Below are 22,198 nucleotides of genomic sequence, written 5' to 3' on the forward strand. Positions count from 1 at the left end.
TGCTCTGACCTTAGTCATGAGTCTATTATGTGGTACCTTATCAAAGGCCTTTTGAAATTACAAATATATTACATCTACTATATTACTCTTGTCTACACTTTCTGTTACTTCTTCAAAGAATTCAATAAGGTTGGTCTAGCATGACCTTCCCTTTTGAAATCCATGCTGACTATTCTTTATTATATTTTTGGTTTCTAGATGTTTCTCTATTACATCTCTGAGTAAAGATTCCATTACCTTTCCTACCACCGACATTAAGCTCACTGGTCTTTAGTTCCCTGGTTCTATCTCCCTTTTTAAAGATAGGAATCACATTAGCTGTCCGCCAGTCCACTGGCACTATTCCCTTTTCTAATGATTTTTTATATATATGTATCAGTGCCTCAGCTATCTCTTCCCCAACTTCTTTTAATCTGCATGGATGCAATCCATCCAAACCAAGGGTTATATCCTCTCTAAGTTTGATATGTTTGGCAATAATCTCCCCCCTTCCTATCTTGAATGTCGTTATATCTTTTTTGATCTCTACTTCTAATATTATACCCACCTTGTTCGTCTCCCCTCATAAATTCTGAGGCAAAGTAACTGTTCACTATTTCTGCCGTTTTGCTGTCATTACCTATGAGTTTATCTTGTGCATCCCTTAGTGGTCCTCTGCCTATCCTGATTTTTCTTGATTTGCCTAGAGTTTCCCCTTGCTTACTTCTCTTTTCTGCTCTGGTTCATTTCCCATTACTAGATCCAGTAATGATTCCTCTCTTGGGCTTCTTACATACTGGGTAAGAAAGGAACCCTGTACACACTATAAAAACTCCACTCCCTTTTCCCCTTTCCCTCCCTCTTCTTGCCAGTTTATTTGGGGTTAGTTGAAATCGCCCATGATTATTATTCTGCGGGGGAAAAATTGGATAAGGGTCCGTTTCGGGCAGGGGTAGTGCTAGTACCCCACATCCGATGGACCCTACGCAGGCAGGACGCAAGTTTGGACCCACCCGAGGACTCACCTGCAATCAGCCTTCCTTTCCAGGCCTTGCACGTGGAATCAATGCAATTCGCACTTTCCACCACCAGGGAGCTCAATCTCTTAAAGGGAGGATGATTCTTAGAAATCTCTTAAAGGTAGCTGGTACCTGTTATTTGCTGAAATTAGCAGTCTACTGTCTGCACGGAGTCTGAACGGAGATCGGGCATCACACACGTAAAACACAGATGCAGGTCCCATCCCTATGTTTACACACTGATGAGTTATGTTAAAACATTGAATAAAGGTTGCGCACTACTAAATCCCACATCCTACAATCTGCACGCCAGACCTCACCAATCTGCTGATCTGAGTTTGTACCAGGCCTGCGAGAGTGCATGCACCAAGGTTCTCTGCTGATGCACTAGAGACCTTGGGTGCAAGAGGTGGACAGAAGGAGGGACATCCTATATCCATAGGGGCGGGGGCGGGGTGGGGGGTGTGCAAGAGGCCCTCCAGACGTATACTGAAAAGACAGTGGGAGGCAGCGGGGGATGAAGTCAATGCCAGGCGCACAGCATCATGACCATGGATGCAGTGCAGGAAGAAGTTCAATGCTTTGACATGAGTGGTCAAGGTGAGTGAGGTCAACTGTCAAGTGGCGTCTCGTACCAACTGCACCACGCCCTACACCCCCCATCCCCACATACCAAAAAACTCTTTCCATCAGTACTCAACTCTTCGAATTAGATGCTTCCTCTCACCCTTACACATTACCGCTGTTTCAAGCCGCCCACCCACAACTCACAGGTCACACACATTGGCATCAATTCAACTATGACAGGCACATCACCCAGACACACGTTCCGCTTTCTTGCAGGAGCAGGTGGCGCATATCAAGAGGCAGTAAGTGGCAGTGAAATTTAGCCCGTTGAACCTGTTCCGCTATTCAGTGAGATCATGGTGGACCTGTGACCTATCTCCATATACCCATCTTAGCCCCATATCCCTTAATACCTTTGGTTCACAGAAATCTATCAATCTCAGATTTAACATTCATAATTGAGCTAGCATCGACTGCCGTCTGCAGAAGAGCGTTCCAAACATCTCCCACCCTTTGCGTGTAGAAACATTTCCTAACTTCACTCCTGTACGTCCTGGCTCTAAATATTAGGCTATGTCCCTGCGTCCTAGTATTGAAGTCTAAGAGACCTCCAAAAACAGTTACAAATGTCTCGGTAGCCAGAAGCAATAATCCAGCCACTAACCTGTAAATCCTGCATGGTCCCTTTAAATAGCACCGGTGGGGAGTCCTCCGGGCACTCTAAAACACGTTCAGATGATCGCGGTTAAGACTGTGCGTTGAGTTGAGTGTTAGACACCATTTTGGGACTTATCACTTTAAATCAGCATTGCACACTGATTGAAGCCATTTTCTCCCTACTTTACATGATTTCAGCGTTCGTAATCTGTGCCTGCGCTAACTCCTATACCAAGTTGGCATCTGGAGCACGTCACACAGGAAACGTGCATGCGCATCCACGATGCCATCTTGGATGTCGGAGAGGCTGTGTAGCGCCGAAACAACGGGCGCTACGTGGCCCAATTTAGCGCCCTACGTCTTTTACTCATTTCATAGATTTGCCGACATATTTCTTCCTGCGCTTCCCTTCTACTATCAGGTGGTCTGTGGAATACCCCTATTAACATGATCGATCTCTTATCTTTTGTCTCAATCCATATGGACTCTGTTTCTATCTTAATGTTAGTTATGTCCCTTTTTCTACTGCCATTACCCTCAGATTGTTCCTTTCACATCTCCCATGACTTACACATCCTCTAATCCAATTGCTTGCAATGTGTTTACAAAATGGCCAACCCCGATACTTTGTTCCACTGAGATTGAAGATCCTCCATGATTTCCCCATCACCCATTCTGAGACCTCACCATAATTTTAATAGTCTATCATGCATTCAATATCTGTGATTTATGCAGGCCAAATCTATGCCCTGAACCCCTTCCAGCCCTAATATCCCTTCCTTCTTCATTTCCTCTGATCGTTGCACTCTTTTATGCTCTTTTCCACATCTCTACTAGATTCTAATTCACCACAATACCTCTATCTACCCACTGCCAATTTTTTACATCTTTAAATCCTCGCTATGTCCATGTCCAAACCCAATCCAAACTGCTGGGCTGGGTCCACGTCAAACCCACATTTTGCTCTCCAAATTCCACTCTAACCATTCTCACTGCTGCAATTATATAACCAGCAAATACTATACAGCTTCATAGTAACATAGCTCAACCTTTCCTGTCTACCTTGCTGAGAGAGTGACAAAATCAGTTTAGGGATCGACAGCTAACTGGTCGGAGAGGGAAGCACTTGAGGCAGGCGTGCGGGAGTTGAGAGAGTGATTGACGGTTTAGAGACAGACCTGCTAGGAAGAGTTAGAGGATGGTGAGTCGGTGGAGCCTGGTAAAATCTCAGCAATGTGAAATATTGTCAGCTAAAATTTGTTACTTGCTCTTGAAGCAAAATATGGCATTGATAGCAATAATATGCCATGGCAAAGACTAAGGAATACCTGTAGCCTTTTCATTAATCTTTTCCACTGCTAATCTTCTGTAATCTAATCTTTCTGTGCTTGTGCATATATTAGTTGTGTGGGCTAGCATCAAAAGACAATAAGGTCCCAGTTTCCCCCTGAATTTGGACAAAATGTTCCAAACATAAACTTCTGTGACACATGCATTCACCTCGGATTTAATGATCTGTAGCAGTGAAATTAAAAGCAATATGACTGCATTATGTACCCATTGTTTAATAATTGCATCAATAATGAGCCCTGTTTGCAACCTTTGGCCCTTAGCCATCTTTGTGATAGAGAAGTTGGAAGGTATTTTTCTTGCTGATATTGTCCGATTATTGAGATATATCACAGCTACTCACCTGTAAGTATTAATTGAGTTAATTAATTAATTTTGCTTTTATATTTCAAGCTGTAGCAGATGACTATTCCCAGTATTTATTCATTTTTATTAAACCACACACTTTGATTTATGAATTTTTTATCTATGCTACAGGTAGTATGGGGTCTCAAAAAGAATAAAGTAAAACTGTGTTGGTTCGATTATAATATATTATGTTGCTCTCTGAATTTAATCTGTACTGTTTATTTTCCCAGAAACTAACCAGAAGTTTAGTTACTATTGTAGACTTGAATAAAGATAATAAGGACACTGCAGTTCAGAACTGTTCAAATGTATTGCTGAAATAATTCTCAGCCTAATCCATACTAACAGGCTTTTACAGGTCTCCTATATTTCCGACCTCTGATCTCTTATTTATACAAACATTCCCTTCCCTATTGTCCCTAGTTTCAAATGGAGCCCTTGATCAGACTGCTGGATACAAAATGTGAAATGAATCAATATAATAGATCAATTGTCAGACACAAAACATGGACTGGATCAATACACTACACATAGATACAATAACTTGTCATTGAGCAAAGCATCCAGTAAATAAATTGGATGAAATAATAGTATTCAAAACCAAAAATGGCCTTTTCTATGTTGCTGGGTAATCTAGTCAATTTGAAAGATGATGATATTGAATGTTGGCCCAGAAATGACTCACCTTGGGACATCGTATTGCAATACCATCCTCTCCGACCGCCAACAAATCAATTGTGCAAGTTTGCGAATGCGAACATGCGCAGTAAAACCCCGAAATCGTGAACCTGCTTTCATTGGTTCGCCAGCGGTTTGACAGGTCCGAATTAAAGGGGCACTGTATGCTAAAATCATAGAAATCATTAAACATTCGTAAACTTACTTATCTGCCCAGATGGAACGAAGGTACTTACGCCACCAAAAGGTACGCTGGAAAATGCCAGCCCTACACTACTCTTTAAAAGTGCGGTGACTGTTAATGAATGTGAAACAACAAAAAATTAATTTTTAAAAATGTGGAATGACAAATTACTCTTATTTTAGTATTTTTTGATCATTAAAAAAAATTTAAAGCTTAAAAATGTTAACTTTTTTTTTACTTTTAACTTCTGTAAGTTTCATTACATTAAATCATTTGCTTGGCTTTTTATAATTAGATATGTTAAATTTTTATTTAAACTAACATACGGAAGTTCACTTTAAATGAATGATTTCTAGTTGCTTGTGGGCGTGACTTCTCTCCTTGATAGATTCTGTGGGCATGGCTTCCATTTCCACAGTCTCTATCTTTACAAAGGAAACAGCGCTGAAATCACAGTGCTGAACTGAAAAAAAATTGAAAAGGGAGCAAGTTGACGTCGGAGACCACGAGTTAAGTATTTTCGTAGTCTTTGTCCGATGCGTGGACAACCATGCCACATCGGTCGGAGCAAGTTCTGGCCCGTTGTCTTTGTTTACAAAACTGCTGAAGGTAAAAAAGTTGCAAACTGAGCTCATTATAATCAGAAAAAGCAGTATTAGAGAAGAGGCTTCATCAACCCAAATAATAATTCTCCATCCAACTTTGTCTGAAGGCTTGCACTCCAATCTTTTATTATCTGTGTTTTTCCTTTGCTTCAGCTCCCTAATGCATTTTCCTGTAGCCCATTTTCAAGAAGATGGTGGGGGAAAAATTCGATAGGGGCCGTTTTTTGGCGCAGGTAGCGTGATGTGCTCTTACCCTGGGCCCAATGGCCCCTGTGCAGGCGGGACCCAAGTTTCGGCCCACCCGAGGATTTACCTGCAATCAGCGTTCCCTTCCAGGCCTTGCACATGGAATCAGTGCAATTCACACTTTCCACCAGCAGAGGGAGCTCAATCTCTTAAAGGGAGGATGTTTCTTAGAAATCTCTTAAAGGTAGCTGGTACCTGTTATTTGCTGAAATTAACAGTCTACTGTCTGCACAGAGTCTGAACAGAGATCAGACATCACACACATAAAACACAGATGCAGGTCCCATCCCTATGTTTACACACTGGTGAGTTATGTTAAAACATTGAATAAAGGTTGCGCACTACTAAATCCCACATCCTCCAAAATGCACGCTAGGCCTCACCAATCTGCCGATCTGAGTTGGTACCAGGCCTGCGAGAGAGCATGCACCAACGTTCTCTGCTGATGCACTAGAGACCTTGAAGCAAGAAGTGGACAGAAGGAGGGACATCCTACATGCACGGGAGAGGGGGGGTGATGGGGGGGGGGGGCAAGAGGCCTTCCAAAAATATACCCAAAAGGCAGAGGGAAGCAGCAGGGGATGAAGTCAATGCCAGGCGCACAGCATCATGAACATGGATGCAGAGTAGGAAGGAGTTCAATGCTTTGACATGAGTGGGCAAGGTGAGTGAGGTCAACTGTCAAGTGGCGTCTCCAACCAACTGCTCCATGCACTACGCCCCCATCCTCCACGTACCAATAAACTCTTTCCATCAGTACTCAACTCTTCCAATCAGATGCTTCCTCTCACCCTTACACATTACCACTGTTTCAAGCCGCTCACCCACAACTCACAGGCCACACACACTGGCAGCTATTCAACCATGACAGGTGCATCTCCCAGACACATGTCCCGCTTTCTTGCAGGAGGAGGTGGCTCATATCAAGAGGCAGCATGTGGCAGTGGCATTTAGCCCCTCGAGCCCATTCCACCATTCAATGAGATCATGGTGGACCTGTGACCTATCTCCATATACCCGCCTAAGCCCCAAATACCTTAATACCCTTGGTTGATAGAAATCTATCAATCTCAGATTTAACATTCACAAGTGAGCTAGCATCAACTGCTGTCTGTAGAAGAGCATTCCAAACGTCTCCCACCCTTTGCGTGTAGAAGCATTTCCTAACTTCACTCTTGCACATCCTGGCTCTAAATGTTAGGCTATGTCCCCGTGTCCTAGTATTCAAGTCTAGGAGGCCTCCAAAAACAGTTACAAATGTCTCGGCAGCCAGAAGCAATAATCCAGCCACTAACCTGTAAATCCTGCATGGTCCCTTTAAATAGCGCCAGTGGGGGGTCCTCCAGATACTCCAAGACACGTTCAGATGGTCGGAGTTAAGACTGTGCGTTGATTTGAGCGATAAGTCCCAAAATGGTGTCTATCACTTTAAATCAGTGTTGCACACTGATTGAAGCCATTTTCTCACTACTTTACATGATTCCAGCGTTCGTTATCTGCGCCTGCGCTAACTTCTATACCAAGATGGCGTCTGGCACTCATCACGCAGGAAACGTGCGTGCGCATCCACAACACCATCTTGGATGTCGGAGAGACCGTGTAGCGCCGAAACAACGGGTGCTACACGGCCCAATTTAGAGCCCGTTCTTCTTTGCATGATTTTGTTTTTTCCAATTTTTTCCCCTCCTCCTTTCCTGAAGACGTTGACTCCTGTGTCCATGCCTGTTAGGCATCTTCCAAATCTTCACCCAATGAGTGTTGGTAATTAACCATGGCAGCATCACAACTAAGCCTGGTCACTCAAATACGTGCATTTTCCAGCAGAGGTTCCTGGATAGTGATCAAGAGCAGGAACCCGTGCTGATATTTCCCTTCCTAGTCCAGGAATCCTGACAACTATTACAATGTGCCACCTGCTCTCCCCGCTGAGACCAATATCTCAGCATACAATGAGGATTGCATGTGGGACTTTTTTAGTGTCTTTGGCTCAGCAGCATTCTGCCTTTATCAACTGGATTTTCAGGGGCGTTGTCTTTACTTGTTTAAAGGGATGGGAGGGAGCACGGTGCAAAATGAGATCATTGTGCCGGAATAACAATACAATGCAGTAGATTTTGTCCTCACTGTCTGGGCAGTAATCTGGATCTCCTCTGTAGAACCTGTCTGATTTTCATTCCATTGTAATTAATGAAATCAGTTGAAATTAATGGAATGAAAATCAGGTAGGTTCTATAAAGGCCGGGTGAACTGTTCCAACAAATTCTTGCCCAAGCAGTGCAAACAAAAATATACCCCTATGTATATACAGCCATTGTAAACTGGGGAAGAGGCATCTATTTTCTGTAGCAGGCTTCTACTAATAATTGGATGCTAAGAATCTTCAAGACCAGAAATTTATTAAAAGCGTTTTTGTCCGACATGCCATCATCTCAAATATACATGTAGTATGTTTTTTTTTTAAAACTAATAATCTAAAGTAATTTTTATTCTATTAGCTATTTGATAACATGATTTGGACTAAGATTCTGCAGCTACAACTTTTTAAGTTATAAGTCGTTTGGGAGAAATGTATCCGAATTTTCCCATCCATTGCAGAAAATTATAGACAATCCTGGATGTGAGCAAATCTGTTACCATCCCCCCACCCCTCATCCCGCCGTGACACCCACAGACAGTTTCAGTGTAGTATCACTTTACTTTATTATGTGCTCATTGCAGAAATGGCCACAAGGAATACATATGCTCTTTCTCCCATATAAAAAAAATGTATTTAAAAAAAGAAGCAAAATTGGTCTCAATATAAGTGAAAAAAATATTTTAAAATAACTTAGTTATTATGTAGACATTTTTTAAAAATGACAAAATTAGCCTCTTGATCTACAGTCAGAGGAAATAAATATTCTTTTATAAATGGACACTTCTGTATAGATAGACAGTCATCGTAGTAGGAAAGAGCTACAGTAAAATACAAAGGACGAGAACAAGCAAGAATTGACAATGGAGGTAAAAACAAAGATCTTAATAGAAAGTTGGCAAATTGCTTCTTTTTAGCTCCCCAAAAGCAGGCAATTAACTTGTCCAAGGCTAGTTGGCAAGTAAAACATTCAGCCGTGGCATACATGCCTTCTTACAGTTAAAACTGCAGTGTTCCACTTATTTGCATGCAAGTAGGAGGTAAGGGTAACTAGCTCTTAAATTGTGGTACCCTTCAAACCATCTATCTTTAAACTCCGACAATGAGATCAGTTTCACATAGTTTGTTTGATGATGCTGCGACCTATTTGAAGTCTGGCTTCCTTTTGCAGAATCCAAGTGGTTAAGGATGTTCAGAATATTATCTAGAAAATGTAGAACAAGAAAAGGACGTTTGACCCATCAAGCTTGTTCCTTCCACAGGCTCCATGCCATTTATTTTGTCTCATGAGAGAGGTGACAAAAACGGTTCCAAGAAGATGAAACTCTGTGATTTTTTTTTCCCTGGCTCTTAATGTAATCTAGCAAAACTCGAATGATCCAATCAAATATTACCACCAGCATCGTTCAACCTTGACAAATTCTATTCCACAGATGATATTTTCATGGCCTTAGCAGCACAGGTTCTGTCATATCCCATAAATTGTCTAATCCTCTGTGCCTATGCATGTCATTATGACTTTCAATCTCATTAACCAGATTTTTATCCAGCTGTTTGTGAAAGGAGTTAATCAACACAGCATTAACTGCATTTTTTTAGAATTCTGTTCCACATACTTTGTGTGAAGAGAAAAAAAAATCTTCTATTCTGAATTCTCCCTTTGAGACGTATTAATTTTGTACATGTGTCCTCAATTTCTGTGATCGGAGTCCAAGACAAATAACCTGCATACTGTCAAAGTCGACCAAAATTTTAAAGTCTTGGATTGTATCCTTTATCAGTCTTCTTTCCCCAGTAAAAACAAGCTCAGCTTTGTGACGCTTTCTTCATAATTTAGAGCTCCGTGTTCAGAGTTGATCACTTTCAACCCTCTAGAAATTACAAACAACATCCTCAGTATGAGCACAGAACCAAAGATCACTGTAATTGACTTCTGCGGAAAAAGTTTGAGGGGCGAAGGAAGTTCCGGAAGGCGCAATTTCATTTGAAAGTAATGCTCTTTATAGAAGAAAATAATAGCTCAGCAGAAGTTTTTAAATACCAGTGTTCTTACCAGTGTGGCAACCCTGAAGTCCGATTTCCTCCCTGTTGGAGCACTCTAGTGCGTCACTGACAGACAGTATCCCGCACAGCATGCGGAGTGACTTAGAAACAGCCCATAACGCTACTCTGACACCGTGCATCTCAGGAAAGCTATATTAAAGGCCAGGCAATCTACATTCCCAGCCTACTGTATGGTTTCCAGGGTCCCCGCACCTCCAGGGCTATTCTTAGGCCAGTGTGGTTACCAGCGCAAGCGTAACAGAGAGAGCAACCTGAATGGAGGCTCTTCGTTCCAATAAATGTTGGCATTTAATAAACAATGAAAATCTTTTAAGGTTAATATTTTCATTTATTTAAAACATAGCAGCATTTTGACCAAAGGTACACATCGAGACTTACCTTCCTCTTTAAGCACAATTCAAAAAAAAGTGCACACACTTTCAAAGAAAAATGTTTCTTTAATTAAAGGGGAAGCAAATCATATCTGATATCACTAGTTATAACCCTCAATGTACAGTGTTGGATGGGAATAATGTGTCGACCAATTTTTTTGTTTCAGGTTTTGTGTCTGTATCTTAAAACAGCAAGAGATGGAAAGTTGTGTCAGGCCATATATCTTTATTGTTGTAGCTTTGTGATTGGAGCTTTTAAGATATCCTAACTTTGTTGGTGTTGGTTTCTGTGTCATGCACAAGGCACAAAATTACAAGTGAGGAGACATTTAATCTGCAATACTGCATGCACAGGCTGCTTCTGTATGAGCAGGCTCCCAACACTGATGAATATTTTGGGCTTGCTTGGCCTATCCTTGTTGTGTCTTTGTAGCAAAGAAGGCTGTCACTCTAAATTGGAATGAAATCCCCATAATTCCACTCGAACACTTTGAGTAGATTCCTTGATAATCCAGTTCAGTAATTTCCTGGCTGATTTAGACATCACGCTCGGCACAGAGTCCTTGAAGGTTTCATTACAAAATTAATGGCTTTGTGTGCAGGAATCATAAAAAATGCAGTGTTTTGATTTTGAGGATTGATTTTTCAATTTTCTAAGGTTTTCCTCTGCAGATAATTCACATGGGGTGGGTGAGTGAGAGGCTGCTAGGATCTGATTCCAATCAGCTTTACAAGTTCAAGTTTCTGGGACTGAAGGGTTCGTCGCTTCACATTTTCAATGCTCCACCGGTAAGAGACAGCAACGCTTTAATAATGTACCAGCTGTTGTCACAGATTATTTTTCTTTTTGCTCATATTTTAATCTTGGGCTTTACTTAAAGCAATTGGCTTTACTACTGCATAAGGTTTAAAATTAAGTCAAATACATGTATATATATTCATGATATAATCACATTTCTGACCATGCTTCCATATGTTCAGAGCTTCATTTCCAAGCATTTGAAAGTACAGTAAGTACAGAATGGTGTACCATTGACTTGTCAAGTAGTATTTATACACCCTCCATTTTGAGCAGTGTAGTAGAATATCAAATAATTCAAAAGCAAATGAGTAAAATTATAATATTTACACTACCCTTGTCCAGTTAGATCTCTTTTGGCTCAATAGTAGTGCTCTCACCTCTGACTCAAGAGAGTTGTGGGTTCAAGCTCCACTTAAGTGACTTGAGCACATAATCCAGGCGGACACCCCAGTGGAGTACTGAGGGAGGATTGCAATGTCAAAGGTGGCGTCTTTTAGATGAGACTTTAAATTGAGACCCCATCCGCCTTCTCAGGTGGACATAAAAGATCCCATGGCACTATTCGAAGAAGAGCAGGGGAATTGTCCCATTGTTCTGGCCAACATTTATCCATCAACCAACATCACTAAAAACAGATTATCTCTGATCATTTATCTCATTTCTGCTTGTGGAACCATACTGAGCATAAATTGGATGCCACATTTCCCTACATTACAACAGTGACTACCATTGGAAAGTACTTCATTGGCTGTGAAGCGTTTTGGAACGTGCTGAGGTTGTGAAAGGCATATAGAAATGCAACTTCTTTCTTTATTTCCCAAGGGCAAATTAAGTTGTAACTGAGTTCCAAATTTGACTTGGTGTGGAGCTAATTGTTAGTGTGTAGTTAGAAATATTTGTTCTGAATCGCATTTGCCTTGAAAAATGCGTTGTGTGATATTAATAACTAATGGTTTTTGAATGAAATTCCTTTGACTGCTACTTTAACAAACGTACTAATCCACATATTGGCTGCTGCTTCTTCTGTTCCCAATAACAACATCATATTCTCAGACAGTTGAAATCGCTAGACCTGGGAATGTTCTGCTGGAGTGTAAGTGGGTTGTGGGAGCAGAATTTAGGACCAGATCTGGTTCCATCCCTTTACTTTAAATGGCAAATAAAATCTGACAGACTCATCTCCATGCACCCAGTGCGGACATCAGAAAAAGAGGCGGGACTGGCAGAATGACATCAAAGAATTACACAGAATTTACAGCACAGAAACAGGCCATTTGGCAAAACAGGTGCTTATGCTCCACATGAGCCTCCTCCCATCTAACCCTATCAGCATATCCTTCTATTCCTTTCCCCCTCATGTGCTTATCTAACTTCCCGTTAAATGCATCTATGCTATTCGCCTCAAAAACTCCATGAGGTAGCAAGTTTCACATTCTAACTATTCTTTGGGTAAAGATGTTTCTCCTGAATTTCTTATTGAATTTATTGGCGACGATCTTAGATTTATGTCACCTAGTTCTGACCCTCCCCTCCAAGTGGAATCATCCACCCTATAAAACTCCTTCATAATTTTAAAGATCTCTATGAGGTCACCCCTCAGTCTTCTCTTTTCTAGGGAAAAGAGCCTCAGCCAGTTCAATCTTTCCTATAGTTATAACCTCTCAGTTCTGGTATCATCCTTGTAAATCTTTTTTGCACTTTCTCCAGTGCTTCTGTATCCTTTTTGTAACAAGGAGACCAGGACTGTGCATATGAGGCGGGCCAAGTGGAACAAGTGTCAATAGGGGAACATTTAGGGAACAGCGAGCATAGTATCACAAGATTTAGAATAGCTATGGAAAAGGACATGGACAACTCTAAAGCAAAAATACTCAATTGGACGAGGGCCAATTTCAGTGGGATGAGAACAGATCTGGCCCGGGTAAATTGGAATCAAAATAAAACAGAAAATGCTGGAGAAGCACAGCAAGTCAGGCAGCATCTGTGGAGAAAGAAACAGAGTTAACATTTCAGGTCGAAGACCTTTCATCAGAATTGGTTGCTTTTGAAATTGGAATCAAAGATTGGCAGGTAAAACTGTAATTGAACAATGGGCGGCCTTTAAGGAGGAGATGGTTCAGGTATAGTCTAGGTACATTCTCATGAGGGAGAAAGGTAGGACAACTAAAGCCAGAGCTCCCTGGTTGACAAAAGAGATAGAGAGCAAGATGAAGCAGAAAAAGGGAGCGTATGACAGAATGACAGATGTCAGGTTGATAACACAAGTGAGAACCAGGTTGAATATAGAAAATTCAGAGGGGAAGTGAAAACGGAAATAAGAGGGGCAAAGAGAGAGTATGAGAATAGACTGGCGGCCAACATAAAAGGGAATCCAAAAGTCATCTACAGGTTTGTAAACAGGAAACGGGTAGTAAGAGGAGGAGTGGGGCCAATTCGGGACCAAAAAGGAGATCTACTCATGGAGGCGGAGGCAGAGGGCATGGCCGAGGTACTAAATGAGTACTTTGCATCTGTCTTTACCAAGGAAGAAGATGCTGCCAGCATCTCAGTAAAGGAAGATGTTGTTGAGATATTGGATGGGCTAAAAATTGATAAAGAAGAGGTACTAGAAAGGCTAGCTGTACTTAAAGTAAATAAGTCACCCAGTCCAGATGGGATGCATCCTAGGTTGCTGAGGGAAGTAAGGCTGGAAATTATGGAACTGGCCACAATCGTCCAAACAACCTTAGTTACGGGGGTGGTGCCAGAGGACTGGAATATTGTGAATGTTACACCCTCGTTCAAAAAAAGGTGTAAGGATAAACCCAGCAACTACAGGCCGGTCAGTTTATCCTCAGTGATAGGGAAACTTTTAGAAATGACAATCTGGGACAGAATTAGCAGTCAATTGGACAAATGTGGATTGAGTAGGGAAAGCCAGCATGGATTTGTTAAAGGCAAATCGTGTTTAACTAACTTGATAGAGTTTTTTGATGAGGTAATAGAGAGGGTAGATGAGGGCAATGCAGTTATAGACTTTTAAAAGGTGTTTGATAAAATGTCGCATAATAGACTTGTCATCAAGATTGAAGTCCATGGAATAAAAGAGGCAGTAGCAGCATGGATACAGAATTGGCTGAGTAACAGGAAACAGAGACTAGTGGTGAACGGTAGTTTTTCGGACTGAAGGGAGGTGTACAGAGGTGTTCCCCAGGGATCGGTACTAGGAACACTGCTTTTCTTGATACATATAAATGACTCGGACTTGGGTGTACAGGGCACAATTTCCAATTTTACAGATGACACAAAACTTGGAAGCGTAGTGAACAATGAGGAGGATAGTGATAGACTTCAAGAGGACATAAACAGGCTGGTGGCATGGGCGAACACGTGACAGATGAAATTTAACGCAGAAAAATGCGAGGTGGTGCATTTTGGTAGGAAGAATGAGAAGAGTCAATATGAACTAAGGGCACAATTCCAAAAGGGGTACAGGAACAGAGAGATCTGAGGTATATGCAAGTATATGTGCACAAATCATTGAAGGTGGCAGGGCAGGTTGAGAAAGCGGTTAAAAAAGCATATGGGATCCTGAGCTTCATAAATAAAGGTACATAGTACAAAAGCAAGGAAGTCATGATGAACCTTTATAAAACACTGGTTCGGCCACAACTGGAGTATTGTATCCAGTTCTGGGCACCGCACTTTAGGAAAGATGTGCAGAAGAGATTTACTAGAATGATTCCAGGGATGAGGGACTTTAGTTACGCGGATAGACTGGAGAAGCTGGGGTTGTTCTCCTTGGAACAGAGAAGGTTGCGACAAGATTTGATAGAGGTATTCAAACTCATGAAGGGTCTAGACAGAGTAGGTAAAGAGAAACTGTTCCCATTAGCGGAAGGGTCAAGAACCAGGGGACATAGATTTAAGGTGAACGGAATTGGATAAGTACTTGAAGGGAAAATATTTGGAGGGCTATGGAGATAGGGTGGGGGAGTGGGAACGAGCTGGATTGCTCTTGCAGAGAGCCGGCATGGACTCGATGGGCCGAATGGCCTCCTTCCGAGCTGTAACCTGTCTAGTCTATGATTCTGAGTAATCCTGCCATCTACTCTTCTTTGGCCAAATGCAAAGTATGTTTGCACAATGTATGGTGCAGGCAGACTGGCATGCCAAGATAGCATCCTTGTGGAAGTAGGGTCAAAATCAATTGCAGAGCCAAAATTGACCAGAATGGCCCCCCACCCCTCCATTGAAAATTTCTTCCTCCATACCAGTCTCCACCCTCCCCCCAAGGGCAGGCAGTTAGGAATCACTAAAAATAATGCAGGCAGTCACCTGCTTAATGCAAATGACCCCAGGATTTGGGACAGGATCGGGGCCGAGGTAGACTGGCAGAGGATGTTCCACTCTACTATACTTCTGGCATTGGAGTGGGGCTCTAGGAATTTCAGGGCCACCACTTCCTTTGGAGTAATTTATACAGAAATAATGCTTTCTAATGTTGAATGTAATAAAGTAAATTAGAAAAATGTAGGGAACAATAGGGGATTTGTGACAAACAGAAGAAATAGTTTTATAGGTAACTTACAAGTTCATTAAGTGGAAAGTGAAGTTGAGATAACGTGATGTGAATCAATAGAGTATTATCTAGGACCTGAAGGCATATTTTTTTCTTTGGCCATATCTATATTCAATTAAATGGACTTGCAGTGATATTATGACCAAGCCAACTTCCTAAAAAAGACTATGGCTTGAAATTTGTCGCAGCGGTGTTATTGGTGACGATCGCCATAAGGAAGACCATTGTTCGCCTTGATCCTCCAGTGCCAATCCGAAGCCAAAATGAGAAACTCATTGGGCCAGATCTTGCTGGAACAATAATGGCATGTTAACAACACACGTCGATATTAATGCGTAAATCAGCCAGCAAATTCAAGGGATTAAGAGGTACGTTGTGGGATGTAAATCTACAGAACTTACTGGTCGATTTACGCCGCTTCGCCATTTGCTTTGCACAAACGGCATCTCGCCCTGAGCCTCCCCATTATTTTTAAGGACTTGCTGGATTTGCACCTTAATTGCCCATTAAACTCACCGCAGAAAGTTAGGGCCGGAACTTAACTGTGTAAGTACCTTTTTAACGATTTGATCATTGTTAATGCAATGCCAATCAACCTCTCTGGCCCAGAAAGGGAACAATTTAAACTGTTCAATCTCATTCCTGCATTTAGTAAGTTGTTATTAGAGATTTTAAAAATGTCACATTTTAATTTAATTTTTTTTTTTCTTATTTTTCCTTTCTGTCCCTTTTTTCTCTCTCTTAATCCAATCTTTCTTTCACTCTCTTTATTTCTCTTTCTGTACCTGATTTGACTCTAATTCATCCTCCTTTTCCGTTGTTCCTCTGTTTCTTTGTCAATCCTTTAATCTCATAGGTTAAGGAGATAGACTGTTGGTCCCATTGTTCACTAAGGTCCCAATGCCCCGTTGACCTCACCACACCGTTAGCAGCTCGCACTTCCAGCAAGTTATGGTGCAAAACCTTTTTGTGCTGAAGGGTACAAGGAAAAGTCTAATTAATGGCATACACCACGAGATATCCCGCTCCAGCAAGGTTTGGCCCATTATCATACGCCACCACAATGATTGTGGTGATCCAAGTAGCTTTGAAGTGGCCCTCCTGCTCAAGACACAGGCCAGTTGTATATACAGGTCAGGTTCATTTGGAGACAGTGATGGTACTGCTCAACGGGGATCTGATTGCTGTTTATAAAATGGAAGCAAACAGCAGATCTTTGAAATAAAACACAGATACAAACTGCCTTGTATATTCTTGAGAAATACCTCTGCAGTTACCTCTAGGATGTTGTTAATAATTCACAAATCCTCAACGATCATGGCTAAATCACAAGGGTAATTAGAATTTATCTGTACCTTTAATGTTATTGGTTCAATGTCTGTAATGTTAAATCCGAGATTAATTCTGCAACTTGAGTAGTGATTACTAGCAAAGCCCATTACTCCCAATGACTTGGTTGGCCATCGTCTGAATAAAGTAGTTCATAACTTTTAAATGCAGCCCACTGGGGTAAATTTTAATGTGGCGTTGGTGAATAGTCGTGGAGGGGTGAATAGTCGTGTGGGAAACCCAGAAAAATTTTGGGTGCGTCGGCTAGGGCGATCGCGACTCAATTGAAGGGCCTTAATGTGACTTCTGGGTTTCAAGTCTCCAAGCTGCATAGCAGGCGTACTGCGCATCCGAATGACATGCTGGGAACTGGAGTATTTAAAGGGCCATTGCAAACCAGGGACTTTGAGGGAGAAAGGAGGAATTTGAAGCTATGGAGCATCAAAGGAATAAACCAGCACCCTGGTTTAATGACTCTTCCCTTGAGTTGCTACAGGCTGGTGTGAAGAACAAGAGGGAGATATTGTACCCGGCTGATCGGAGGAAGCGCTCTGCCTCTGCCACCAAGAAGGCCTGGCTTGAGGTGGCAGATGTGCTGAGCAGCAGGAGAACGGTGGTAAGGTCATGGGTGCAGTGCAGAAAGTGCTTTAATTACCTAACCAGGTCAGGAAAAGTGAGTACAGTTACTTGTTCACCTATATCCTTTGATGTACATCACCCCCCCTCTCAATCTCTCTTGCCAAACCTACTCCATCACATCAGTCCTCACATCCACTTAAGTCTCATTATCAACTTAACTTCACTTTCTGTGCACCCCCATTTGTGAAACCACCACTCCCACTCACCCCAATCCTGATGCAATGTCATGAATCTTTCTGATACTCACCCTCTGATGCATCTCTTTCATGGTCAGCCTCATCCAAAGCAGTGCGCCCATCGGGTGACCACGTCACCTTCACTCACTCAAACGTCTGCTCTTTCTCCCCTTGTAGGAAAAGAGAGCGCAAAATGCACGGGAGAGGAGTAGGACTGGAGGGGGGCCATCACAAATAGTGGTCCTGACAGAGGCGGAGGAGGAGGCCTTGGAGATCAGTCGCACGGTTGAATGCCCGGTCGCCGGAGATGGCGATATTGGCAACCCGCAAACGGCTGGTGACAGAACATTAACATCCTTCACACGCATTGATGTTATCAATGATTGACCTGTTGCACACCTCAGTATGCTCATTGCAAACTAACTTCTGCGATTAATATTAGTATTGCTTTATTTTCTCTTCCAGGGCCTTCAAGGATTGATGAGGAGGCAAGTGCCATGGAAGAAGGTGATTCCTCAGAGCAGCTCCATTCCTCTGAGGGTGCACCGTCACATCATATCCAGCCATGCACCAGCACTGGTTCTCACACTTCGATGGGTCCTGTTAGGCAGATGGTGATTCACCACTCATAAGTGAGCACGAGCAGACACTGGTGGCAGGAGCAGCGGTGGAGAGTCTGCATTTGGGGGCACACTCCTCTCCAAGCTCTGCTCAGCTGGACGCAGATGCTGAACCCCGAGGGCCATAGTTGAGATTGAGAATGATAGAGATATAGCTGCACCTTTGCGAGGTACCGGAAAATGTGCCACGCACACGCTCCACAATAGCGGAGAGGATAGAGGAGTCCACCTCCAGCATTAGTGGATTGGTGGCACAGGTAATTGTGGGAATATCTGCAATGGAGAGAACGGCAGCCTCCATTCAGCTTCAAGCACGGCTCACAAATTAGTCCATTAGGCCATGTCAAAGGTTGTGTGGGCTCAAGATGTCAACTTTTCTGCTGCCTTTAGCAGGCAGACAGATACTTTTAGCAGTGGGCTTACAATGCGTCACAGATGTCCTCCAAGCTGTTGTCCAGCAATGTGGTAGGAGTGAAGTGGCCATTGCCCTGGAGAAGGATGATGGTGAAAGGGGACATGGAAGTGGGGAGTCTATTCAAAGCGCTCCCACGTCTCACCCATTGCTACCCCCACCCTCCTGAACCAATACCCATAATGCTGCCTCCTCTCCCGATGTCTCAGTCTGCCCCTGCACAGGTGCAGGCGGACCAGTCTTTGGAGGGGCCCTCACGTGCTCCAAGACCCAGAAGTCATAGGCCAAGAGCATTTAAGCAGCCAGGGCAGGGACCTGAGCAACCTGCCACTACCTCTGCTGAAGCCACTGAGGATGCACTACATAGAAGCGGTAGAAAGAGGGAGGGTAAGGTTTTGTAATCACGAAGGATGTGCGACATAATGTCATGCTTTTCATTTATATTTGTTTTTCTTACATGCACATTAAATGTTATAATTGTCATCACCACTGCCACATCTTGTCCATTCTTGAGTCCCTTTTGTGAAAGCGCCCTTTCATGTGCTTCATCATGAACGCCAAGACTTGATGCCACCCATTGGGCGCGTTTATAATGGGTGTATGTGTGGTTGAAGGACTATTTTGTGCAAGCGGAGGGGAGGCAGGTGTTGGTGGCAGTCTGAGTAGTTCACTATCTTCAGTTTGCAGATCTCCTTATGAGAACCTATTAGATATGAGTGACTGGCATCACGAGCAACCATGTGTGCTGCTGCTCTGCCGATGGGTTGCCCATCTTCGTCGTCCTCCTCCTCCTCCTCTTCCTCCTCGTTTTCTTCAATGTTGCCGGCAGATGAGGATGCTTGATGAGTGCATTCGATCTCCTCCACCTGTAACCCTCTCTGCTGTGCTATGTTGTGCAGGACACAGCATTATTCGGCACACCCTCGCTGGTGAGTACTGAATGGCTCCCCCAGATCGATCCAGGCACCTGAAGCGCATCGTCAGCATTCCTATGGTTTGTTCAATGACAGACCTGGTGGTGATGTAACGTTGGTGGGGTTTCTCACAGGTGTCATGAGCCACCTCTGCAGGGGGTATCCCTTGTCTCTAAGGAGCCAGCCCTTAAGTCTGTCTTGTGTGTGAAAGAGGACCGGGATTTTGGACTCACACAGAACGAAGGAATCATGGCAGCTGCCAGGGAATCTGGCACACTCCTTCAGAAATCTCTTCCGGTGGTCGCAGACCAGCTGCACATTGATAGAGAGATATCCCTTTCGATCAGTCCTTTTTTTAATTCGTTCATGGGATGTGAGCGTCGCTGGAAAGATGGTGATGAGCCGCCTTCTTGAACCGCTGCAGTCCGTGTGGTGAAGGTTCTCCCACAGTGCTGTTAGGTAGGGAGTTCCAGGATTTTGACCCAGCGACGATGAAGGAACGGCGATATATTTCCAAGTCGGGATGGTGTGTGACTTGGAGGGGAACGTGCAGGTGGTGTTGTTCCCATGTGCCTGCTGCCCTTGCCCTTCTAGGTGGCAGAGGTCGCAGGTTTGGGAGGTGCTGTTGAAGAAGCCTTGGCGAGTTGCTGCAGTGCATCCTGTGGATGGTGCACACTGCAGCCACAGTGCGCCGGTGGTGAAGGGAGTGAATGTTTAGGGTGGTGGATGGGGTGCCAATTAAGCAGGCTGCTTTGTCCTGGATAGTGTCGAGCTTCTTAAGTGTTGTTGGAGCAGCACTCATCCAGGCAAGTGGAGAGTATTCCATCACACTCCTGACTTGTGCCTTGTAGATGATGGAAAGTCTTTGGAGAGTCAGGAGGCGAGTCACTCGCCACAGAATACCCAGCCTCTGACCTGCTCTTGTAGCCGCAGTATTTATGTGGCTGGTCCAGTTAAGTTTCTGGTCAATGGTGAGCCCCAGGATGTTGATAGTGGGGGATTCAGTGATGGTAATGCCGTTGAATGTCAAAGGGAGGTGGTTAGACTCTCTCTTGTTGGAGATGGTCATTGCCTGGCACTTGTCTGGTGCAAATGTTACTTGCCACTTATCAGCCCAAGCCTGGATGTTGTCCAGGTCTTGCTGCTTGTTGGGCAGGCATTAGCCCATTTAAATAAACAGCTTATCTGTGTTAAGGTAGTGTGTAGAAGAATGTGGTATGACCAAGTTAAACGTTTAAATGTAAAATTTGCTGATTAAAAAATAAACCCTGAGATTTCAAAAAATATACAAAAACCTTTGGAGGGCTTGTTTGAACCATGGGGGTAAAATTCGATAATCCCCGAATCTGGGCGCGGGGGTCGAGGTGCGCGATTAACCTGCGCCCGTTTGTTGTGATGCAGGCAGCATGTGAGATTCGTGCTGCCTGCTCATTTCCATGATTCCGGCACAAGCAGCCTGGCTGCGTTGTTCAGTGACTTCTCACCAGCCTGAGGGCCCGATATCGCGTGAGTGGTTCGCACTTCTTAAAGGGAGCCTGCATCTCTTAAAGGCAACTTGCACCTCTTAAAGGCAGCCTGCATCTCTTAAAGGCAACCTCGACCTCTTGCCAAAAATAAGATACAGGCCCGCATGGAGTCTGAACGAAGATTAGACATGGCACACGTAAAACACAGATGCAGGTCCCACCCTTATGTTTACAAACTGTTGAGTTATGTTAAAACATTGAATAAAGGTTGTGCCGTACTAAATCCCACATCCTCCAATCTGCACGCCAGACCTCACCAATCTGCCGATCTGAGTTTTTACCAGCCCGGCGAGAGTGCATGCACCAAGGTTCTCTGCTGATATACTAGAGGCCTTGGTGCAAGAGGTGGACAGAAGGAAGGGCATCCTATATCCACAATAGGGACAAGGAGCCCTCCAGACATATACTCAAGAGGCAGTAGGGGATGAAGTCAATGCCAGGCACATAGCACCATGAACATTGATGCAGTTCAGGAAGAAGTTCAATGTTTTGCCACGAATGGTCAAGGTGAGTGAGGTCAACTGTCAAGTGGCGTCTCCTACCAACTACACCACTAGCCGCATCCACTGCTGCACCATGCACTACACCCCCCATCACCCACATACCAACAAACTCTTTTCATCAGTACTCAACTCTTCCAATCAGATGCTTCCCCTGACCCTCACACATTACCACTGTTGCAAGCCTTCACCACACGGACTGCAGCGGTTCAAGAAGGCGGCTCACCACCACCTTCTCAAGGGCAATTAGGGATGGGCAATAAATGCTGGCCTCGCCAGCGATGCCCACATCCCATGAACGAATAAAATAAAAGCCGCACACCCACAACTGACAGGTCACACACACTGGCAGCTATACAACCATGACAGGCATATCACCCAAACATCCTACAGGACACTCACCGAGACACATCCTGCTTTCTTGCAGGAGAAGGTAGCGCATAACAGGAGGCAGCAAGTGGCAACGGCATTTAGCCCCTCGAGCCTGTTCCGCCATTCGATGAGATCATGGTTGGCC

At 43.6% G+C, this 22,198-nt stretch overlaps 1 protein-coding gene across 1 annotated transcript in view; it reads left to right on the forward strand.

The window, feature by feature from the left end:
• sntg2 (syntrophin, gamma 2) overlaps nt 1–22,198 on the forward strand; it is a 283,588-nt gene that overhangs the window by 183,591 nt on the left and 77,799 nt on the right. The window contains exon 12 of the mRNA XM_067985257.1: nt 10,875–10,991. Coding sequence (XP_067841358.1) covers nt 10,875–10,991 — 117 coding nt within the window. The remainder of the gene's footprint in view (nt 1–10,874; nt 10,992–22,198) is intronic.

The sequence above is a fragment of the Heptranchias perlo genome, chromosome 5, assembly GCF_035084215.1.
Source record: "Heptranchias perlo isolate sHepPer1 chromosome 5, sHepPer1.hap1, whole genome shotgun sequence".
NCBI lineage: Eukaryota > Metazoa > Chordata > Chondrichthyes > Hexanchiformes > Hexanchidae > Heptranchias > Heptranchias perlo.